Genomic DNA, 19302 nt, shown 5'->3' with positions numbered 1-19302 from the left:
GCACCGGCTCGATCCGTTGGCCCGTGAGGGAAGCTGGGCTGGGAAGGGCCTCTCCGCCGGGAGCTCTGGGAGCTGTAGTCCCGCCGCTGGGACGGGGCGGGACCGGCGCCCTCCGGCCGGCAGCCGAGTGCGCAAGCGCGGCGTGGCTGAGGGCAGGCGGGGGGCGCGCGCGCAGGGCGGCCGTCGGGAGCAGAGAGTGCCAAGGGGGGACGGGGTCGCCGCCATGCTGCTCCCTCACTGCCCGGCCTCCAGCCGAGGTAACGCGCCGGCTCGCTCTGGGGGCGGCTGGCCGTCCCGAGGGGACCAGGCTGGGGCGGTCGCCGCTCGGCGGGGCGGGGCGGGGTGGGGCCGGCGGCTGGCGCGGCGCGGAAGGAGAGCAGAGGTCGCGGCGGGGGTGCGCCCGGGTGTCCGGGCTAGGGGACGCTGGGCCGGGCGAGGGTCCGCGGCGGAGCATCCTGCGGGCGAGGGGCGCTGAGGGGCGGTTGGTGTCGGCAGCGGGCTGGTCGTGGTGTCCCCCCCTGCCCCAGCGGCCTCTGTCCGGCCGAAAGTGCTCCTGAAGGGGAGGACGGGGCTGGGTGTGAGCGCCGGCCAAGTCTAAACCGTGCGTTGTGAATGTGCTTTATTCGTCTGTTACGTGGTGCGTAAGACATGTGAACTTTTTTTTTGAGCGATACTAGGTGTGACCTGTTGTAAAGGATAAAATAAAGCATTTGAATGCATCCCCTTACTGACGAAATAGCTGTAGTGACAACATCCTGGCAGCAGTTAGTAACGAGGCGCGAAAAAGGTTCTTCTGGGAGATGGCTTGCTTCGTGCAAGCATTTCACACCACGTTAACGAGTCCATCAGCTCTCGGTAGAGTGGTAGCGCCAGCTGAGCTCCCTGGGCAGGATCTGCCCGTTCAGGGTTTGGACCTACCTTTGTAATTATCAGATGTACTCGGAGCTGAACTTCACTACTTCTGCGTGTGTGTGAAATAACTGACGCTTTTTAACTATGCTATGTAATTCGTAGTACCGTTCGTTCTGCACAAATAAAAACCTCTCAAAAATTGAGTTAAGGTGTCATGCTTTAATATATATGTGTAGGTGTGGTTGTTACCATGCATATAAAATATATTGCTTGTTCTCGGATCCTGCTGGATTGCAGGTAAAGGATAATTAAGAGTCATGAGATGGTATGATAATAGCGTCGGTGTTGTGTTGGTCAAGTACAAAATTGCTGTTAAGAAACCAGCATAGATCACACTCGTTACTTTGCATGTAGAGACCAGTATCCTGACTGTCACTGTGCAGTTATAATGGAGGATGTTTGTGCTGGCCTTGCCAATCGCCATTCTGAACAAAACATTTGAGTCATAGGTGTTGGTGATTTTGCTGATGTAGTTTTCCAAAAATACTCTACTTTGAATACAGTATTCTGCTGCTTCACCCCTGAAGCTAGAGAAATGGAGTCCTTAAAGGAAGGAAAAATACCTGTCAAGATGTGTTAGTTCACAGACCTTTTAACTATAAGTAGCTTTGATGCTAACCGTACTAGTTTTCTGGGTACAGGTCACAACATTGGGGGGAGGGGCGGGGGGAATTTCCCGAATGCGACGTGTAATAGCCCTTCTGAACAGAGTGCTGTTTTGAGGATTTTAAACTTTCATTTGGTCCATTTGCTCAAGAAGAACTTCTGATTTGTTCTTGCAACAATTACTGTATCTGTAGCAAAGGTAAAGATTAACTGTATCTACTTGTTCCTAGCTTTAGCTAAAGTATACTTGGGTTTAAGTCTGAGCTTTTGTTGTAGACCATGACACCAGATGAACTGTCTAGTATCAGTAGCCCAAAGTGTGTGTCTCAAGATATGTTGAGGTGTCAGAAGAGATGAACTTGCATGTCCTGTCTCTACAGTTGTTTGGTCACTTAATGCAGTCTAAAATCAGTCTTTTGAAGTTCAAAGTGGAATAAGAACTTAAAATGTGTTTCACCGGTGTACGTGCATGTTATCCTAGGTCAGCTGTCAGAAATGGCTGCCAGTGTATTGAGCGGTATTATGTGAAGAACGCTTAAAGGGGAAGCTCTTTACTATTTTTTTTTTGTATGAAATTATACAGCACATTCCTAACTTGAAAATTTAAAAATCTGTGTGTATCGTTCCTCATCTTCACGTCAGCTGGTAGCCTTTGAGGGGGGAGCTGTCATATTTGTTGTGCCACTTGTGGCTCTGAAAAGTCGAAAGATTTAGAAAATGACCAATTTGACAAATTTGCGTCTTGTTTTTGCAGCACGTCAGTGCTTTCATGCTCTGAAGCTAAAGAAAGACTGCCTTTCGTCCCTGCATATTGCAAGATGTGCATCGACTGCCTCCGTGCCTCGCATAACTACACATTATACAATTCATCCTCGGGACAAAGACAAACGATGGAAAGGTGGGGGAAAAAATGGATTCTTTAAAAGCTTCTCTATTATTATTGCTCAGTTTTAAAGACACTGAAATGTGTTGGTTTTTTTCTTTTTTCAAAAGTTCTATCCTCTTAAACACAGTACTAATATTCCAAATGAAATTTTGTGGTTGCTATCTTACAATAAGTGTCTTTAGTTGTGTAAAATGGGATCAGATTAAACTTGATCCTAGTTATTTAAAGAAAATATATTAAGAACTTTTCCTTTCATGACTATCACAAGATTTAATTCTGTCAGGTATGTTGGATTTTTTCAGTTGCTCTTACCATGAGAGTTCGTGAGAAAATAAGATTAATGTATTTGTCCGGGCATTCCAGCAATTTTAATGGCTTCAGTTCCAGAAAAGACACTGATTAATTAGTATGAAATAAGTCACTTGTCCTGACTAAGGGTCTTTTTTCTTTTCTTTCTCCCTTACCTAGAGTTTCACTGAGTGTCTTTGACACAGCTAGCCAGCTGAGCTCTTAAGCTTATCGTTCCAAGATGATACTTAGGATGCATAGAGATTGTGTATCTTTTTTTATGGTATATCTTTTTACAACTCAAAAAGAGCTAATTTCACACTGGGATGCTAGTGTCCTCCTGCACTCGTTTCAAGTACTGAGGTGGGGATTCTGTTGAATATTTAGCCTTCTTTTGTGCGAAGTAACACTTCTGGGATACTGAGTAGGCAGTATCCCAGAGCAAGGTTTAGTGAGAGAGAGGCTGGGGGAAAATTGGAGACTGGTTTATGTTGTCTTCTTTTTTTTTGTATTAAAGGGGTAAACATGGAAAGATTTGCAGAGGAAGCTGATGTTGTCATTGTTGGAGCAGGCCCTGCGGGTCTTTCTGCAGCTATTCGACTCAAGCAGTTAGCTGTTGAGCATAGCAAAGATGTACGTGTTTGCCTGGTGGAAAAGGCTTCTCAGATTGGTGCGCACACGCTGTCTGGTGCTTGCCTTGAGCCAAGGTCCTTACAAGAACTCTTTCCAGACTGGAAGGAGCGGGGGGTAAGTATGAGCATATAAACGCTGAAATTAATTGTTAGCTTGTGATGACCTCCATGTCTGACTCATTCTGGTAGGACTTAGTACCTTGGTACCATTGGTACTTAGTACCATTGGTACTTAGTACCATTTTAAAATATGTTGATCTAACAAAACAAGAAACCTCCTACCTTCTTTTTCGTCTGTTTCCTCTGGTTCGACCATGCTGAAGTTTGCTGTCTATGCAGGTATGCCATGGCTTTTGCTCTTCTACACAGTAGTCTCACTGTGTACATGCAGCGTGTCTGGCGCGCCCTGGGGTGCACTGCGCTTGCTGCGTGTGTGCAGAATCCGGCTCTCGTGCACAAGCAGCAAGGTGGTCGATTCTTAGCAACGTCAGACTTGTTGCCTCTGTACAGTAGTTCTTCGTAGTCTCGGGAAATGGCGCAGAGTACACTGATTCTTGTGCTGACACAGTGGTGTAACGGAGATCTAAGGTGCTTTTAGGATGGAGGGTGGCAAGAAGTGAGCTGCCATCTTGGTCAGAACAGGTGTCTGACTTGCAGCCAGCTGCCTGCTATCACCTGGGAGCTGCAAGAAGCGGGCTGTCGACTAGTTCTTTTTGTCTTGTAGGGATAAATATGCAGATTGAACTGCCTTCTTTAGAGAGGTCTAGAATACTGATGTAGTACAAGCCTGCGTACAAACTATAGAATTGATTTGCAAGGCCCTGTTCCATTTTATTTACCTGAATAGTTGTGTTGATTCTTGCCTGATGACTGCCTCAAAGTGCTTCATCTTCTCTCTTGTGATACCTTCCTACCAAAGTGCTGTATTAAACTTGATTGTTTTATTTTATTTGTTGTTGGTTTTATTTGATTGGCTAGAAAAACGTAACCCTCAGTACTGTTTCTATTTTCTTTATGTAGGCTCCACTTAATACTCCGGTAACTGAAGACAAGTTTGGAATTTTAACAAAGAAATTTAGAATTCCAGTGCCAATTCTTCCAGGTAAAGTTTAGTGAGGTGGCAGAGAGTCATCTTTCTCTATCTTTTTCAACTTTTCCATGAATTAAACAATTTTGATTCATTGTAGTACAGCAGTTGTATGTAAATCGTAACAGCTTGCAGTGATAGGGTACGTAGATGGTGGCTGTGGTGGTAACACATGACGTTACTGTGAAGATAGTAGTTGTAAAAGGATATACAACATCTGATGTATGTAACTTCTGTTATTTTGCTTAGTGTTCCAGGTCTTGTGTGTGTCTTTTTTGCCTAGGACTTCCGATGGTTAATCATGGAAATTACATAGTACGTCTGGGCCACTTTGTGAGCTGGCTAGGTGAACAAGCAGAAGCTTTGGGTGTTGAGGTGTATCCAGGATATGCAGCAGCTGAGGTAATAATGACATCAGTGTGCATATGAAGAGTGGTTTTGGAACCCCCTTAACTCCACTCCCAATTACTTGTACATTCACAATGTTCCTTTTAACAGATGTGTATTGTGAAAGCCGTATTTCAGCATCTAAATTCCCTAGCCCAGATCCAGCAAAATGCAAGTGGATTGTACATGATGTTAATAAATACATAATCCTTAAGTTTGACCATTGAAGACATAGTGCTTAGAAGTTCTGCATTAGAACTTTTTATGAATGTGTTAAAATGACAGGTCATTAACATGGTTTTGTTTGTTTAATATTTCCAAAGGTTCTTTTTCATGAAGATGGTAGCGTGAAAGGGATAGCCACTAATGACGTAGGCATTCAAAAAGATGGAGCACCTAAAGTAAGTAGCTATCTTCCCCACAACTAGGGGTCTAATTATGGAAATTGTGATACATCTGCTTCTATTGCCATCAGTAGTCTTGCTACAGCCTAAGAAAAAGTGTAACATTTGGTGCCTGGCTTCCCCCTCTGTGTATTACCTGTGAAAGTTCTCGTCTCAGAACATTCTAAACTTCTGAGATTAGTAGAAAACGGCTTTGCAGAAAGGAGGACTGTTTGAGGGTGGCTTGAGGGAAGTAATACTGTAAGGGTATTTTGGCATATGCGAAAGCAGGAAGCAAAGGAAAGAATTCCGGGAAGTCCTAGAAAAAAGGTGCAAAGTGCAATAGAAAGGTCCATCTGGTAACTAGCAAGATGGAAGAGAGCATGCTTCTGCCTGATTTGTTTTCTTTGATATTTACAACAGCAGTCACATTTATTGACAGTCTGTCTACCTTGTGGGGCAAGGTACACACCGAATCTTTATACCTTTTTTGCTGTTGCTCACATTTCTATACCCAGAAGATGACTCCCTGCCCTGAGTGTCGGACTTTGACTTTTAGTGGAATCCAGAACCTGCGGTAAGCGTGTTGCTTCCCTGTGCAATACGCAGGGAGAATTTGGCACCTCAGAACAACTTTCACAGATTAATATTTGGCTACAGAAATTACGGGTACAAGTGTTTTCTTAAGATTTACTTTCTTTAATAAGGTTTCTTACTAGTGACATAAGAGTTCAAAGAGGCATTTACTTTCACGTAAAAGTGAGAGCTATTCTTCGCGGTTTTTAAGGCAGGGAATGAGAAGAATCGTTTGAGAGAATACAGCCGATGGAGGAGGAAGTGGAGGCAGGGCAAAGCAGTAGATTTTCCCAGTGTGATGTGCCGGTCCCCTGCAGGGGACAGACGCGCTGATTTTCGAGGGTGCATTCTCTCCAGCAGGAGGCGCTAGTACCGCGTGCCGCCGTCATAGGGGTTTATGGGGGGGGTTGGGTTGGGTTGGGTTTAAAATGGGAAGGAACTATGAAGGTTTTTTTTTTTTTTAAGCATCCTCAAAACCTGGGGTTTTAGCCATTTGTTCTGGAAGAATGTGTCTATTAACTACTTTAATGTGCATAATTAGTGTGCCACTGCTGCAGCTTTTTGAATATGCAGGTGTTTGAGATGTCGGTCAGGTCAGCTGATGCTACCTCCAGCGTATAAAGGTTCGGGTAGATAGACATAGTTTGTATAACCTTCGAGGCAAGAATATCTTCAGTGTGTTTATACAGAGCCTAATCAAATAGACCATGGTTAATGAATAGAGTTTTGCGTTGCAGTCAGCACCAATCAAACAAAAATGCCAATGGGAAAAACGCTTCGTAAAAAGTTGCACATTGATTCTCATGTAGGTGCTGGAAAAGGATATGTTAGCTGTGAAATGCAATTTTTGTCACATTACTGAAATGTTTCAAATTCGCAAATTTCTAATATTTACAATGTGGAGTTGTAGTTAATTGATTTATATAAATCTACTTCAAATTGGACAGTATTTTGTAGAATTAATTCATGTTCAAAGAATGCATAAAAAATTTGGCAAAATCTTGTAACTCCTGTTTAAAGGTAATTCCCAAGTAGTGGGAACACTCATTTGCTAGCCTTTTTCAGAAGTTTACAGCCAGTAAGTTACAAGCAGATTGCACCTGAGAGACAATTCAAAAGCAAAGCAATAAGCTTTTCCTGGACCTGTGCTGGCTTACCTTGAGGTGGTTTTATTTGGTACTGCTGCATATCTTCATCTGAAACTGTTCTCATGATCTTCAACATTAAACTTTCTGACTCAAATCAAGCTTTTTTGTTTTTTTGAAAAGTTTGGGTGTTTTCCCCTGCAAGATTATGTGTATTTAGAATCTTGTATCCTTACATTGCAAATATAATCTAGTAATGTTCTCGTCCAGTGTGCTCGCACATGCAGGTGACATGCTCATGCACAGGTATGCTGGTTCCCCTTATTTTACTCTCAGTCTTATTGTTGGAATTCTTGATGAAACATTCTGTATAATGATACTTAATGTTAGTTGTAAAATCACTTTATTGCCTTCCAGTTTCTGGCTGTGAGTTTGGTGTGGCACGAATCTAACTGCTGATGAAATGCTCTGCTTTTGCAGGCTACCTTTGAAAGAGGCTTGGAACTCCATGCTAAAGTCACAGTCTTTGCTGAAGGTTGTCATGGACATCTAGCCAAACAGCTGTACAAAAAGTACAATCTAAGGGAGAAATGTCAACCCCAGAGCTATGGCATTGGACTGAAAGAGGTATCACCTGCATAATTTTAACAATTAAGGAATACACTGTGAAGCTGTAAGGTAGTTTCTGTTTGGTTTCAAGGTAATTTGTGTAAGACATTAGAATGGTAGATTTTGAAATACGCTTTCTGACTCCAGAATCATTGCTATTCTGAAGCTCATCAGAGAAGATGCTCCTTGAATGTCGTGTCTGTTTCATTTCAGCTGCTTCTTCTCATATATCTCTGTTATAACTAGAGGTACCTGTGAATCCACTCTGTTAATATCTTAATTTGTTTTCAAATTATGTTCATTTGTGAAATCTGTTTTTAGTACTTTTACTAAATGAGAGAGGGACTCATGCTGCCTAATTTTAGGCAGTTTTAGTACCTGAGGAGGAGAGGAAAAGCTTCCTATGGGTTTTCTGTATATTAATGAGAAAGAGAGAGAAAAGAACTGTTCCAGGTGATGAAAACAGACCTGGTGGTCTCTGAAACACCATCTGGATGAGCTCTTTTTTTTTTTTTTTTCTTTGTTCCCCAAAAAAAACCCTTCACTGATCTTATAAAATTGGGGTAGGGATCAGGTTTCCTTTTTAAAATATTTTATACTCTGGAAATATCACTCATGAGAAAGAGCTGTATTATTTAGAATATGTTCAGAGTCTGCCTATAACATATTCTGTATTTATTACTCTAAGCATGTGCTTTCAGCTACAAAATACTTGTTAAATTATTAGTTTACACTTCTGTAGAGAATGATCAATAAGCATTCTGTAAATGTATGACATAGTCTTAGTTAAAATTTCTAATACCTAAATTGTCGTTAAAGCAGGGTTTTGCTGTAGATTTCTTTTGCTTCCAGATGAGACTGTCTGCTTTAGCAAATAGTACAGTTCAATAGGAATGGATCTGTAAAGTGAAATAGTTGGTGCTGATGAGCTGATATCCATACCATGCACATTTCAGGTTTATTTTTACTTTGGAGTAGCTCTGATCTAGTCCCATGGACTGAGTGCCCTTTTGTGACTGGAATGCTTTAGATGGGCTTCTGGAGCCTGTCTTACAGTTCACTTTCATGTGAAAGAAATCCAGTTCATGCTTTCCATGGCTGCTGTGCGCTGTGAACCGAAGCGCAGTAAGTGGGAGAAATCAGGAGTCCCGCTCAAAAATGTGCTCCTTAATCTAAACTGAAACATTAGTGTAGAAGTACGTGCTTGTAGACGTAGTGTAGGTCATGCTTGAGCTGATCTAATGGTGCTCAACTGCCCTTCTGTCATTAGGCTGCACCTGGCACATAACTGCGTGTGAATGAGCAGAAAATGGACTCGCTGGTGGAAACATGAAGGTGCTGCTTTGAGTTCACCGTGGGTCAGATGAGCATTGGAGATGTGTAGGAGAGAGAGTAGAGAGAGAATAACTTGTTTGGCAGCAAATATTTAGATCAACTCAGGCATATTGTTAAACCTGATCTTGAAAAACTTCTGAGGAAATTGCAGTCATTCATATGAAAAAATAAGGTTTTTAAAGAAAAAAGTCAACGTAAGCATCACATTCCTCAGCAGAAGTATCTATCAAAGCCACAAATACAGAGGATCTTGTGGTTGAATGAAAATTTTGGGTATGGTACTGGAGTCTCAGTAGCATTTTCTGTTGCACAACATTTCAAGAAAGAGAAGTATTAGGACATTTGTCCTGGATTGGCTGGGATAGAATCACAGCCCAGCCATGCCAGGCAGGCTGTTAGCAGGTTTGAGTCAGCCAGGGCAGCTGAGCTGAGTTAGCTACACGCGTAGCCTATATGGTAATGTCAGGCTCATTATAAAGGGGGAAGGTTTGCTGAGGTAGGGGAGCTCCTGTGGGATTCCTGTTGGGGTTACTCTCGTTCCTCCTCTGGCTTCTCCCTGCTCCTCGGGACTGCTCTCCTGTCACTTGTGACTGCTGCACGTTCATTTGGCTGAGTGTAGCGTTGTATACCTATGTTGGTACTAGTGCTGTTTCGTTAAATCTGGTTTCACTTCAACCCATGGGTCTGCTCTCCTTTTCCTGATTCCCCTTCCTGGCTGGTGAGGGGTCCTCAGGTGATAGAGAAGATGTTACAGTTTAGCCCCAGGTACAGGCTAAATGCAGATAAAATTCTTAAATGGTAATCCAAAAAAAAAGCATACTTATTACCTGGTATTTTTCTGTATGAATTTATGCATTGGTCGTAGCAGTAAATTATTTTTTTTCTGTATTTAATTGTGTGTTTGTCTTGTATTATATTATTAAAAGACCATTACTTTGCAATACGAAGTAATTTTTTGGTCATCTTTATTTCAGTTATGGACAATTGATGAAAAGAAATGGAAACCAGGAAGAGTAGAACATACTGTAGGTTGGCCTTTAGACAGACATACATATGGAGGATCCTTTCTTTATCACTTAAATGAGGGCGAACCTTTAGTTGCTCTTGGATTTGTGGTAAGTGAAGTTGGTTTTTTTCATGCTTGCTTGTTGTTGTTTGGCCTTTATTTTTATGCAATTTATTGTCTTTTCTTTAATGTGAAGATGAAAACACAAGAATAGCAACAGACCAAATTTAGTACTGTCTCAATCTTAAGTGCGCTTATGCCCATATTGGGGAAGATTACGTTGTCATATTAATCTGTTTTTAATCCAGTGTCTTTTATTAAGAACAAAATGGGAAAGTCACAAATAAACATTTTTGCAAGCCAAACAAATTTTGGTGAAGCCAAAACCAGATGATTCCTCAAAACTGTGCTTAGAAAATTTTTGCAAGTTAGGAAATGTCCAAGTTGAATACGTTGTACAATTGTGTCAACCTTGGGTGCAACTCCAGTTTACAAGAGAAGCATGTAAAGTGGAAGCACGTTGCAGTTTGACAAGCAGCATTCTTTCCATTTCTGAGCCCCTCAGTTTGTTCTTACTGTTCTTCACCTGCGTTCGCCTTGCCCTCTTTAGCAACTGTCTTTCTGAATTAGGCAGGCAGCTTCTTCCTCCTTATTGCCTCTATCAGAGGCATGGAGATCACTGAAGACACAGTCGTATGTCATTCTGCCAGCCAGTGATGCAAGGAGCAATGGTAGGAAGTGGTACAGTCCTAAATGAAGCACTATTAATCCTGTGCATGTGCTTTACAGACAGGCGTTGTTAGTCAAGCACATACAATCTGGACTTTTAGCAACATGGGATTGAGGTGATACTTTGGTCTCCTAGATTTCAAAAGGATTCTGGGGGGGTGGGGGGTGGGGGGGTGTGTCAAAAACTATTTTTGTCTAACCATTTTGTAAGAAACATTGAAAAAAAACTTGTTAGCTTTCCTCAGACGTGCGTGCTTGTCCTGTAGAGATTTCTGATCTTGGAATTAATAAATACAGACAGTAGACATTCAAATTCTGTTTGCTTTTAGACGGGTAGAGAGTTTTGATTCTTACAGACAATAGTAATCAGTAATGTTCATATTATCTCCTGTTCAGATAGGAGAAAATCAACTTTTGTGTGAAGATACAAGCACTTTTTTGTCTTTGAACTTTACATCTATGTCTGTCTGAGCTGATGCTTGTGGTAGGATTATCTTGCATTTTTTCAAAAATTGTTCATTAACTTTAGCAAGGAAAGTAGATGCAAGCAGTGCTCTAAAAGCAGTGAGCTGCCAGAGAAATCAAGGTACTGTTTGTTGCTGACTCATGATGTATTTTGTTATTTGTCTCAAATAAAGCTTACAGGAACCAGAAATAATCCTTCTCTCAAAGAGAAAGTTCTGCAACATGCGTTCTTTTAAGAGTATATTAAAGATGGGAGATGCAGAGTATATCTTTGGGCAAATTCTCTTAATACATAAGATGAGAATCCTGGGCATCCAGCCAGTTGGCAAAGTCTTTTTTTCCCCCACATTTTCTGCTTTCATCATTGCTCCCCTCTGCCGTATTACAATGGTTCACCTATATTGGAAATGATAATTGACTCCGCTAAACGATGTGAAGAGCTGGTTAAAATATATAAGCATAAGGACATAACTATTTAGAAATAATTGTTTACCTCTCCTTCCAGCTTTTCTAGGGCAAAGAGGTTTTGAAACACAAATTTAAAGCAAATTTTTTCGCTTATCCTGCCCATTAAACCATGCTTAATTTAATTTCACTATTTTATTTCAAAGACAGTGAAAGGTGGTTACAATGCAATTAAATATTTTCCATGCTTCAGGTTTCAGGTGGGGCAGAGAACAGTCTTGCAGCAGCAAATTCTCAGATTTGCTTCTACTGTACTGTTAATAGAACGTATTTTTGGCAGTAATTTCTTTAAGTAGGAAGATCTTGAGATTGGTTTAATATAAAATAGATTTAAAGCGTTGATGTGGTAATATGCAATTGTTTTCTTTTTAAACTTTTGTTGAAATTTCATACTTTATTTTCATTAACATTGCACCTTTTTTTTTTTTTTAAGGTTGGTTTAGATTATCAAAATCCCTATTTGAATCCGTTTAGGGAGTTTCAGAGGTGGAAGCACCATCCTAGTGTACAGCCTACTTTGGAGGGTGGAACAAGAATCGCCTATGGTGCAAGAGCGTTAAATGAAGGCGGTTTACAGGTAAATTTTTCATGAAGTTTTTTACCTTGAGTTCCCTGTAGCCATGTTTTTAGTGCTGTAGGTTTGGGTTACATGCTGTTGGGAAACAACTGAACTAGAATAAAGCTGAATAAAGCCAAAAGTTTTGCTGGACAGAAAAGCCTTGTTATTTTGCTGGATATTGGCTGCTGAGATTTGCTACACTTAGGCTCTGTCATATTAAAAATCTTCTGACATGATCACTTTACTTTCTAAATGAAATATGAAGTGGAGTTTGTATGGGGTGTATTTTCCAAATTACTTTGTTAGCCTAGGAGAGGGAACTTCTTTCCAATATTTGACCTTTCAGTCAGTGGTGGTGCTGAAATTGTTTTGTAGCTTGGCAGGTAAAAGTCTTCACCTCCTCAAGTACATCTAGATACTTTTGGTATCTTTCATGCACAACTTTGAATTTCTGCTTTCTTGGGAGATGGAATACTTTGTTCATTTTTTTTCCCTTAAGGAGTGTAAAAGGTGAAATTTAAAAAATGTATTGATCAAGACTTAAGGTCAATTGAAAGGGCTGGTACAACTTGCAGGAGAAATAGTCTAGCATTTATATTTAACAGCTAAAGTCCTTTCAACCTGTTGGCTTCTCATGTGGGAATCTTGAAATTTTGAAATTGAAATTTAAAAATCTTGAAACACACATGGTTGTGTGTCATGGTCTCCCAGATTCATTTTCTAGATGCTCCTTTGTCTTCCCTTTTTGAGCCTCTTCTTTAGGATGAATGTGTCTTCATGCAGTTTTTGCAATACAAGTAGACTTTCAGTAGCAGCGCACTTGTCAGTCTGGTGGAGTTTGACACCAGTGTGCCTGCCGGGGACTGAGTCACGTGGGTTCAGGAAGCGACTTCTTGGTTACGCTGATGATACACAGTTAATCAGTCTGGGGGTTGAGCGCTTTGCCCACTCAGAAGTGGAAGAGGGGCATATCAGGCTGTAACAAGGCGGTGTTACTGGTTTGTTTCAGAAACCATTGTCGGTCCGTTACTGACATGGATAAGACAGAACATACCAAGATGTTTCAACCTAGGCTTTTATACAAGAGGGGCTTCTCCTTCCACCCTGTGCACTGATTTCTCCGTCACAGATAGTCATTATTGAATTTCTGGATTTGAGGAAGTAGCTAGATTGTGACTACAGTTGCCATGCTCCTGATACTGCTTGAAACATATGGCTGAAAGAACACGGTATTTTTTTAAGTCACTTTCAGACATTGTTTGTACTGAGTTACACAGACAATAAGACTACAGCTTTCCGAGTTTCTGCTTAGTCTTTGCGCTTCTTTGCTGGACTTGAAACAACATGTCACTTGCTTTGCACTGTTCCTAATATAAAAGCATGTTTTGTTTTGTTGGGGTTTTCCATTTCCTGTAGATAGAATTGTCTAATTAATCATGAAGTCACAGTTTTAAATGTCGGGGGTTTTTAATACATGCTTTCAGTTTAAAAAAAAAAAAAAGCTGTATTGATGATTCACTTATGAAGATTTATAAGATTAGCTCATCTGTTGCATGTGTTGCTTTGATTAATAACTGTAGCAGTCTGACTCATTTGCATCACTGGAGTCCAGGAATATTTTCTTATGTAAGTTGTTCTGTAGCTCCAGTTTTCGTTTTGGTGACAGTGTTACATCAAATAGCTATATAAAATTACCATCAATCTATGCTTTTTTGTCTGTTATAGATAATATGACCATGTTCTTTAGTCTTTAACATATAGTGATGCTAAGTTCGTGTGAGAGAGCAAGCTCTTGGATGTTTCCCTGATTTTTGTAGTTTTTTGAGGTATGTGGAAGGAGGGGATAGAGCTTAACAGACTACATCTACATAGCTCTTATTTCTTCTGTTTGTTAAAATTGCAAAATCAAGCACTTAAGATATTCCCATGTAACCTCTGTTTTGTCTCTACTTTATCAAAAGCATTGAGAAGGTGTAAGAGTTTTGTGGAAAAAATAAAAGGTGTTGCTGTTGTTGAGCAATGTGTATTATGAATATCAGGGAAGAAAACCCTTCAAGTGTCAAACAGTAGCCTCACTTAACAGATTTTCAACCCTGAGCTAAGGTAAGGGGACGAGAATTGGGATTCCCTGTCTGCTAATGAGGAGGCCTCTGCAAGGGACCAGGCATCTCCCCTAATTCCCTCCTCCAAACCAGCCTCGTTTTGTCTCTTTGTTGCCGAGAGGGTGGTGGCTTCTCCAAGTGCTCAAGATTGAAAGGATTTCACCCTGAATCTCGGGGGCGGTAAGGGCTTGTGCCGTACTGGCATGATGTGTTCCTTCAAGTGCTGAGAAGACAGGCACCGAGTGCCATAGTACTAATACTGAGAATTACTAACAAAGCTGCAGTACGTGTGACCTTCTGTGTTACATGGCTACCCTTTCATCTCGTTTATACTTCAACAGTATGTTGGTCACTGTGTACCTGTTAAGTGAAACAGTTGTTGCAGAAGACAAGTACTTGATCACCATCTTTTTATGCAATGCAAAGAGTCAGTCAAGTCTTTCTATGCTTCTGTCAGTGCTGCAGTATTTCATCCTAATTGGTGTGGCAGAAAATCTCTTTTCAGCCAGAGGCCTTCTGAAAAGCAAGGACATCCTATGTACTTAATTCCTTTGAAATACTGTTAGTGTAGCTGAACTTACGACTTCTGGTCACTGAAAAGGAAGTTAAAAGTTGTAGTTGTGTTTTCAGCCTAAGTTACCTTTCCTACGAACCAAATCACTGAGTCTGTGATTAAAGAAATGTCCAAAACACAGGGGAAGTGCTAGTTGTAGTATAGCTTCTTTTAGCGACTACTGTATGAGTATTCAAAAGTAACCAGCTGCGGGTGAATAGTAAACGTACCAACAGAAAAAGCAGGAGAAACAAAATGTTTGTTTCAGATTATCTCGTATTCCAAGGGATACATTTTTTGGACGCTTTTCATGAAATAAAACTACTTGTTTGGGGTCAAATTATTTAGGCTGTTAAAAAAGGAATTATTTCGGGCAGCTTTAATAAAAGCAGGATGCTAGATTCGCAAGCGCTGCTCAGTACCAAACACTTTTGGAGGAAGGCTGCGTTCATAACTTACCTTCAGCAATTTCAGACCTAGGATTTGATCACACCTTTCTGCTCAAAGTGCTGCAGTCAGTCCGCATTTCAAAGCTGTTCCCTGTCTAAAATCTTGATCTTGTTGGATGAGGGTGAGAGTGACTATCTTGATAGTTGAAGTATTTCTTAGTTAATACAGGCATATAATATAGAATATTAATACTGTAGATCTGATGTTTGCAAATCATCTGGCTGTCTTAGGTTTGTGAGTTGACCTATACTCAATGACATTATGCTTCTCACAGAACGGGAGTAAGACAATGCTTTTGCACCAGAAATACATTTGTTGGCTACTGAGCAACTTCTAAAATAAGCAGGACTGGGCAAGGGGGGTGGCAGGGAGGGCACTGTGCAGTTTCATAGAAAAGATTTGTGGAAAAAAGCACTGAGTAATAAAAAAATCTCAACTGTGAGATGAGATGCATGCAACTTACTGTGTGGAAAACATGCGGTCTTTTTTTTTTTTTTTTTTTTAAGAATTCACTTAAACTTGAAGCAAGGAAAACAGTATTTGTGGGTGACATTACCACACTCTCATTGCAGATAAAGCAACTGGAGAGAGGACATAAAGAAAATGTTGTCTTGTCATTACCTTATACTCAGCCCCAGTATGATGTCTGATTCTTACTTGCTTACTACGCCAAAATTCCTTGATTGAGTAACTCTGGTGTATTTTTAGACAGTGCACATGCAAGTCTAAAAATGTGAAGGACACTCAAGCTTCATGCCAGTTTCATTCCAGAACGTTATTTTCATTTTAAAAAACAACAAACAAACCAACCACCTTTCTGTCTGTTTCCTCTTCAGTCAATACCCAAACTCACCTTCCCAGGTGGATTATTAATTGGCTGCAGTCCTGGACTCATGAATGTTCCTAAGATCAAAGGGACACATACCGCGATGAAAAGTGGCATGTTGGCTTCAGAAGCCATCTTTAGCCAATTAATCAATGAAAATCTCCAGTCAAAGACAATAGGTAAGATCACTGTACCTTGATTTGTAATTACCTTGTGTTCAATTAGAATCACCAGCAGCTTAGCAGTAACTAAATGGATCTGAAGGAATTAGTTGGAAATGCAAATAAACCATTAAATGAGTGTGGTGGTTTAAAAAGATATCTATTTATACTGTCAAATTATTTAAGAAAGGAAGAAACTAATATTTTTGCTTAGTTATTCTATATATATATATCCTACTGCTAGAACAAAAATATGCCTCTAATGAGCATCTGAAAAGTAAGCTTATAAGCTTATGCTTCCTGTGTAAGTAAACAAGAACAGTATGTATTTTGTTCCTACAAATATGTTAAAAATTACTGCTTTATGATTCAAAAAGTGTTACTGAAAGACTGCAGAATTGGAGAGAAAAGAATTAAAAGAACAGATTAAATGTAAGCAGAACAGGGTGAGAGTAGATACTTTTTTCCTTGGGTCCTATTTTTCTGTCTTTAATTTTATAGTCTACTCAGTTTGAGGCTCTGTGTATTTCCTATTGCATGTAACGCAAGCACAGTGCAGTGATCGCCTGATCTTGGCCACGTTGTAGCGATGTATTTAAGCCTTGGTCGTTCCTGTAAACCTGTTAGCAAAGACTGCACAGAGAGAACCCAATTCGGATTTCAGTCATTCCGGAGATAGACGCTACAGCCATGATGATTATTTTAGAAGTCTCTTCTCTGTAGCGGTGGATTCATTCCCGCGAGCTGTCATTCAGCTGAAGCATGCAATACACATTGCCACAGAGGGTACACTGAACAATTAAAACTTCAACTAGTGTAACAGGTTAAAATGCTCAGGACTCATCTGAAACCATGAACATACTTACTGGGTAGTGTGCCACTCTGGTTTGATGATGGACGGGTTTTATGTGCCGTTTCCAGTTTTGTCAAGACAGTAGACTATTACAGCCCACTTTCTTCTCTGTGCATAGATAATGAGCTTTTTTCAGAGCCTTATGAGACACAAAACATGGACTGAAGCGTGTTTTCCTGTACAGATGAGGCTTAAACTTACTACTTAGAACATCTAGTCCAGTACAGTAGTACTGGAGAATGGCAAAGGGGAAGCTCTCAGAAAAGTTTCATTTTAAGAAACATTTTTTTCCCTGAGATAATTTACCTACATGGCACTAGATGTGTCCTGTGTCAAGCGTTTAGTATTTGTACAGAATACAATCAAAGAGTTTAAATCAAAAGTTTGTAGTCAAGTATGTCTCATTAACTTGCTGATTACAAAGGGAGAAAAAATGTTCTCTAGTATTGGCACCATCCATTGGCCCATAGTCATAGTTACTGAAACTGGAATGTTTGTGGTTGTGTAACTTGTAAAGGAAAAGCTTTTGAACTTGGTGATGTTAAAATTACAAACCTGGCTCCTGGATCACAGATGAACTCTCCTGGTCAGTTCTTAAATTCTATGAGCGTGTAGCTCTTTTCCCATAGAGGTGCCAGTACAGCCACCTGGCCAGTTCTCGCTGTGTTTTGCTGAGGTTTCAGGCAACCTAATGCTGCTTATGGGTCATTTAACAGAGGCTACAAAGGAACAATAGATAACTGCTGATAACTGACAGCAAAACCGATCTTTTCAGGAGGTTGAAATATGTTACCTAGTGTATTCCTAGCTTACTATCCTGAAATTCTTATTTTGCTGCCTTCATTGTTAAAAACTGCCTTTGTTCAGCAATTATTCTTTGTTTCAAGGATAGTCCCTATGTATTGTAGGTACCTAACAAGTAATGTACTGCCTTAGGACTTGATGTGCAAGAGTATGAGGAGAACCTGAAAAAGTCCTGGGTCTGGAAAGAGCTGCATGCGGTTAGGAATATCCGACCATCCTGCCACAGCATACTTGGTGTGTATGGAGGAATGATTTACACGGGTATATTTTATTGGATACTGAAAGGAATGGAACCATGGACACTAAAACATCCAGGTAATTTCATTGACTCCTGAAAGAAGATACTAAATGTGTATGTCAGTCTGTTCTGGTCTTAGTAGAAGCTAGAGCATCTCTGGTCAAGGGGTGAGGCCTTGAGGAGTAGAAAAGAAATGAAGCATTGAAGTAGACTTTGTCATGCTACCTGGCGTATAATGTAAATGAAGACACAAAAGCGCTGTCCTACTTAGCATGGCCTTTTGTCTCGTGAAAAAGGCTACCTTTTATGAAATACTTCATTCTGATGACAAGGGGAAGTTGAAACAGCTTAATTAAATCGTTCTTGAGTAACTGCAAATTACAGTAATTTTATACTGAAACTTATTTATTAAAAATCTATTTAGGACCAGATTTTGCTCAGCTTAAGCCAGCCAAAGATTGCACACCTATTGAATACCCAAAGCCTGATGGAAAAATCAGTTTTGATCTCCTGTCGTCTGTGGCTTTAAGCGGTACAAACCATGAACACGACCAGCCTGCTCATTTAACTCTCCAAGATGACAGCATCCCCGTGAGCAGGAATCTGGCTGTATTCGATGGACCAGAGCAAAGGTTTTGTCCAGCAGGTAGGTAATCAAAATTTGTGTCTGAACTGGTTTTGCAAGATGAAAGATCAGGTACTTCAGGAGGAGTCCACCTGGCCTACTGCTTACTTCAAGCAAATCCTCCTCCTAGAAGAGGGTTCCTGTGCAGGTCTTAATAGATGTTAACAGGGCTTTCATGGCGAAACAGTCGGTGAACGTGGAAGACGGCACGAGTCGCACTAGTAACACACTCCCCTTGTTACCCTTGCTGGCACGAAGCAGAGCGTATGCATAGGGGAAACTGTTCAGCGAAGTGATAGCTCTCTTTTGCTCTTTGCAGGAGTTTATGAATATATTCCTCTGGAAACAGGAGAAGGATCAAGACTGCAGATAAATGCTCAGAACTGTGTCCACTGCAAAACATGTGATATTAAAGACCCAAGTCAGAACATTAACTGGGTAGTACCTGAAGGTGGAGGAGGACCAGCTTATAATGGGATGTAAATGGACAGAAAATCTATTCGGTGACTTCCAACCACCAACAAATAAGTTGGAGTATGTTACGCTGCAGTGTAATTAAAGTACAGCACTGACTTGGCTGTTAAAGAGTGAGAGACTAATGTGCCATTCTGAGTTTTAGGTATGACCGTTGCATTAAATGGAAAGTCTGTGCCTTCTGGTTACACCCTAGCCTTATTTAA

General features: G+C 40.7%; 1 protein-coding gene across 1 annotated transcript; it reads left to right on the top strand.

Moving 5' to 3' along the window:
* The first annotated feature begins 223 nt into the window (after nucleotides 1-223).
* Nucleotides 224-19119, top strand: ETFDH (electron transfer flavoprotein dehydrogenase). The gene is made up of 13 exons (XM_086464192.1): nucleotides 224-257; nucleotides 2273-2416; nucleotides 3210-3439; nucleotides 4345-4426; nucleotides 4695-4813; nucleotides 5122-5199; nucleotides 7323-7469; nucleotides 9761-9901; nucleotides 11885-12028; nucleotides 15952-16120; nucleotides 17892-18074; nucleotides 18422-18643; nucleotides 18942-19119. Exons 1-13 carry the CDS (start codon nucleotides 224-226, stop codon nucleotides 19103-19105), a joined length of 1857 nt encoding a protein of 618 aa, XP_086320318.1. The 3' UTR covers nucleotides 19106-19119.
* The last annotated feature ends 183 nt before the right edge of the window (nucleotides 19120-19302 follow it).

Source organism: Leptosomus discolor, chromosome 4 (assembly GCF_034619465.1).
Source record: "Leptosomus discolor isolate bLepDis1 chromosome 4, bLepDis1.hap2, whole genome shotgun sequence".
Taxonomy (NCBI): Eukaryota; Metazoa; Chordata; class Aves; order Leptosomiformes; family Leptosomidae; genus Leptosomus; species Leptosomus discolor.
The sequence above is the reverse complement of the archived record's forward strand: the minus strand, read 5'-3'. Positions and strand labels throughout refer to the sequence as shown.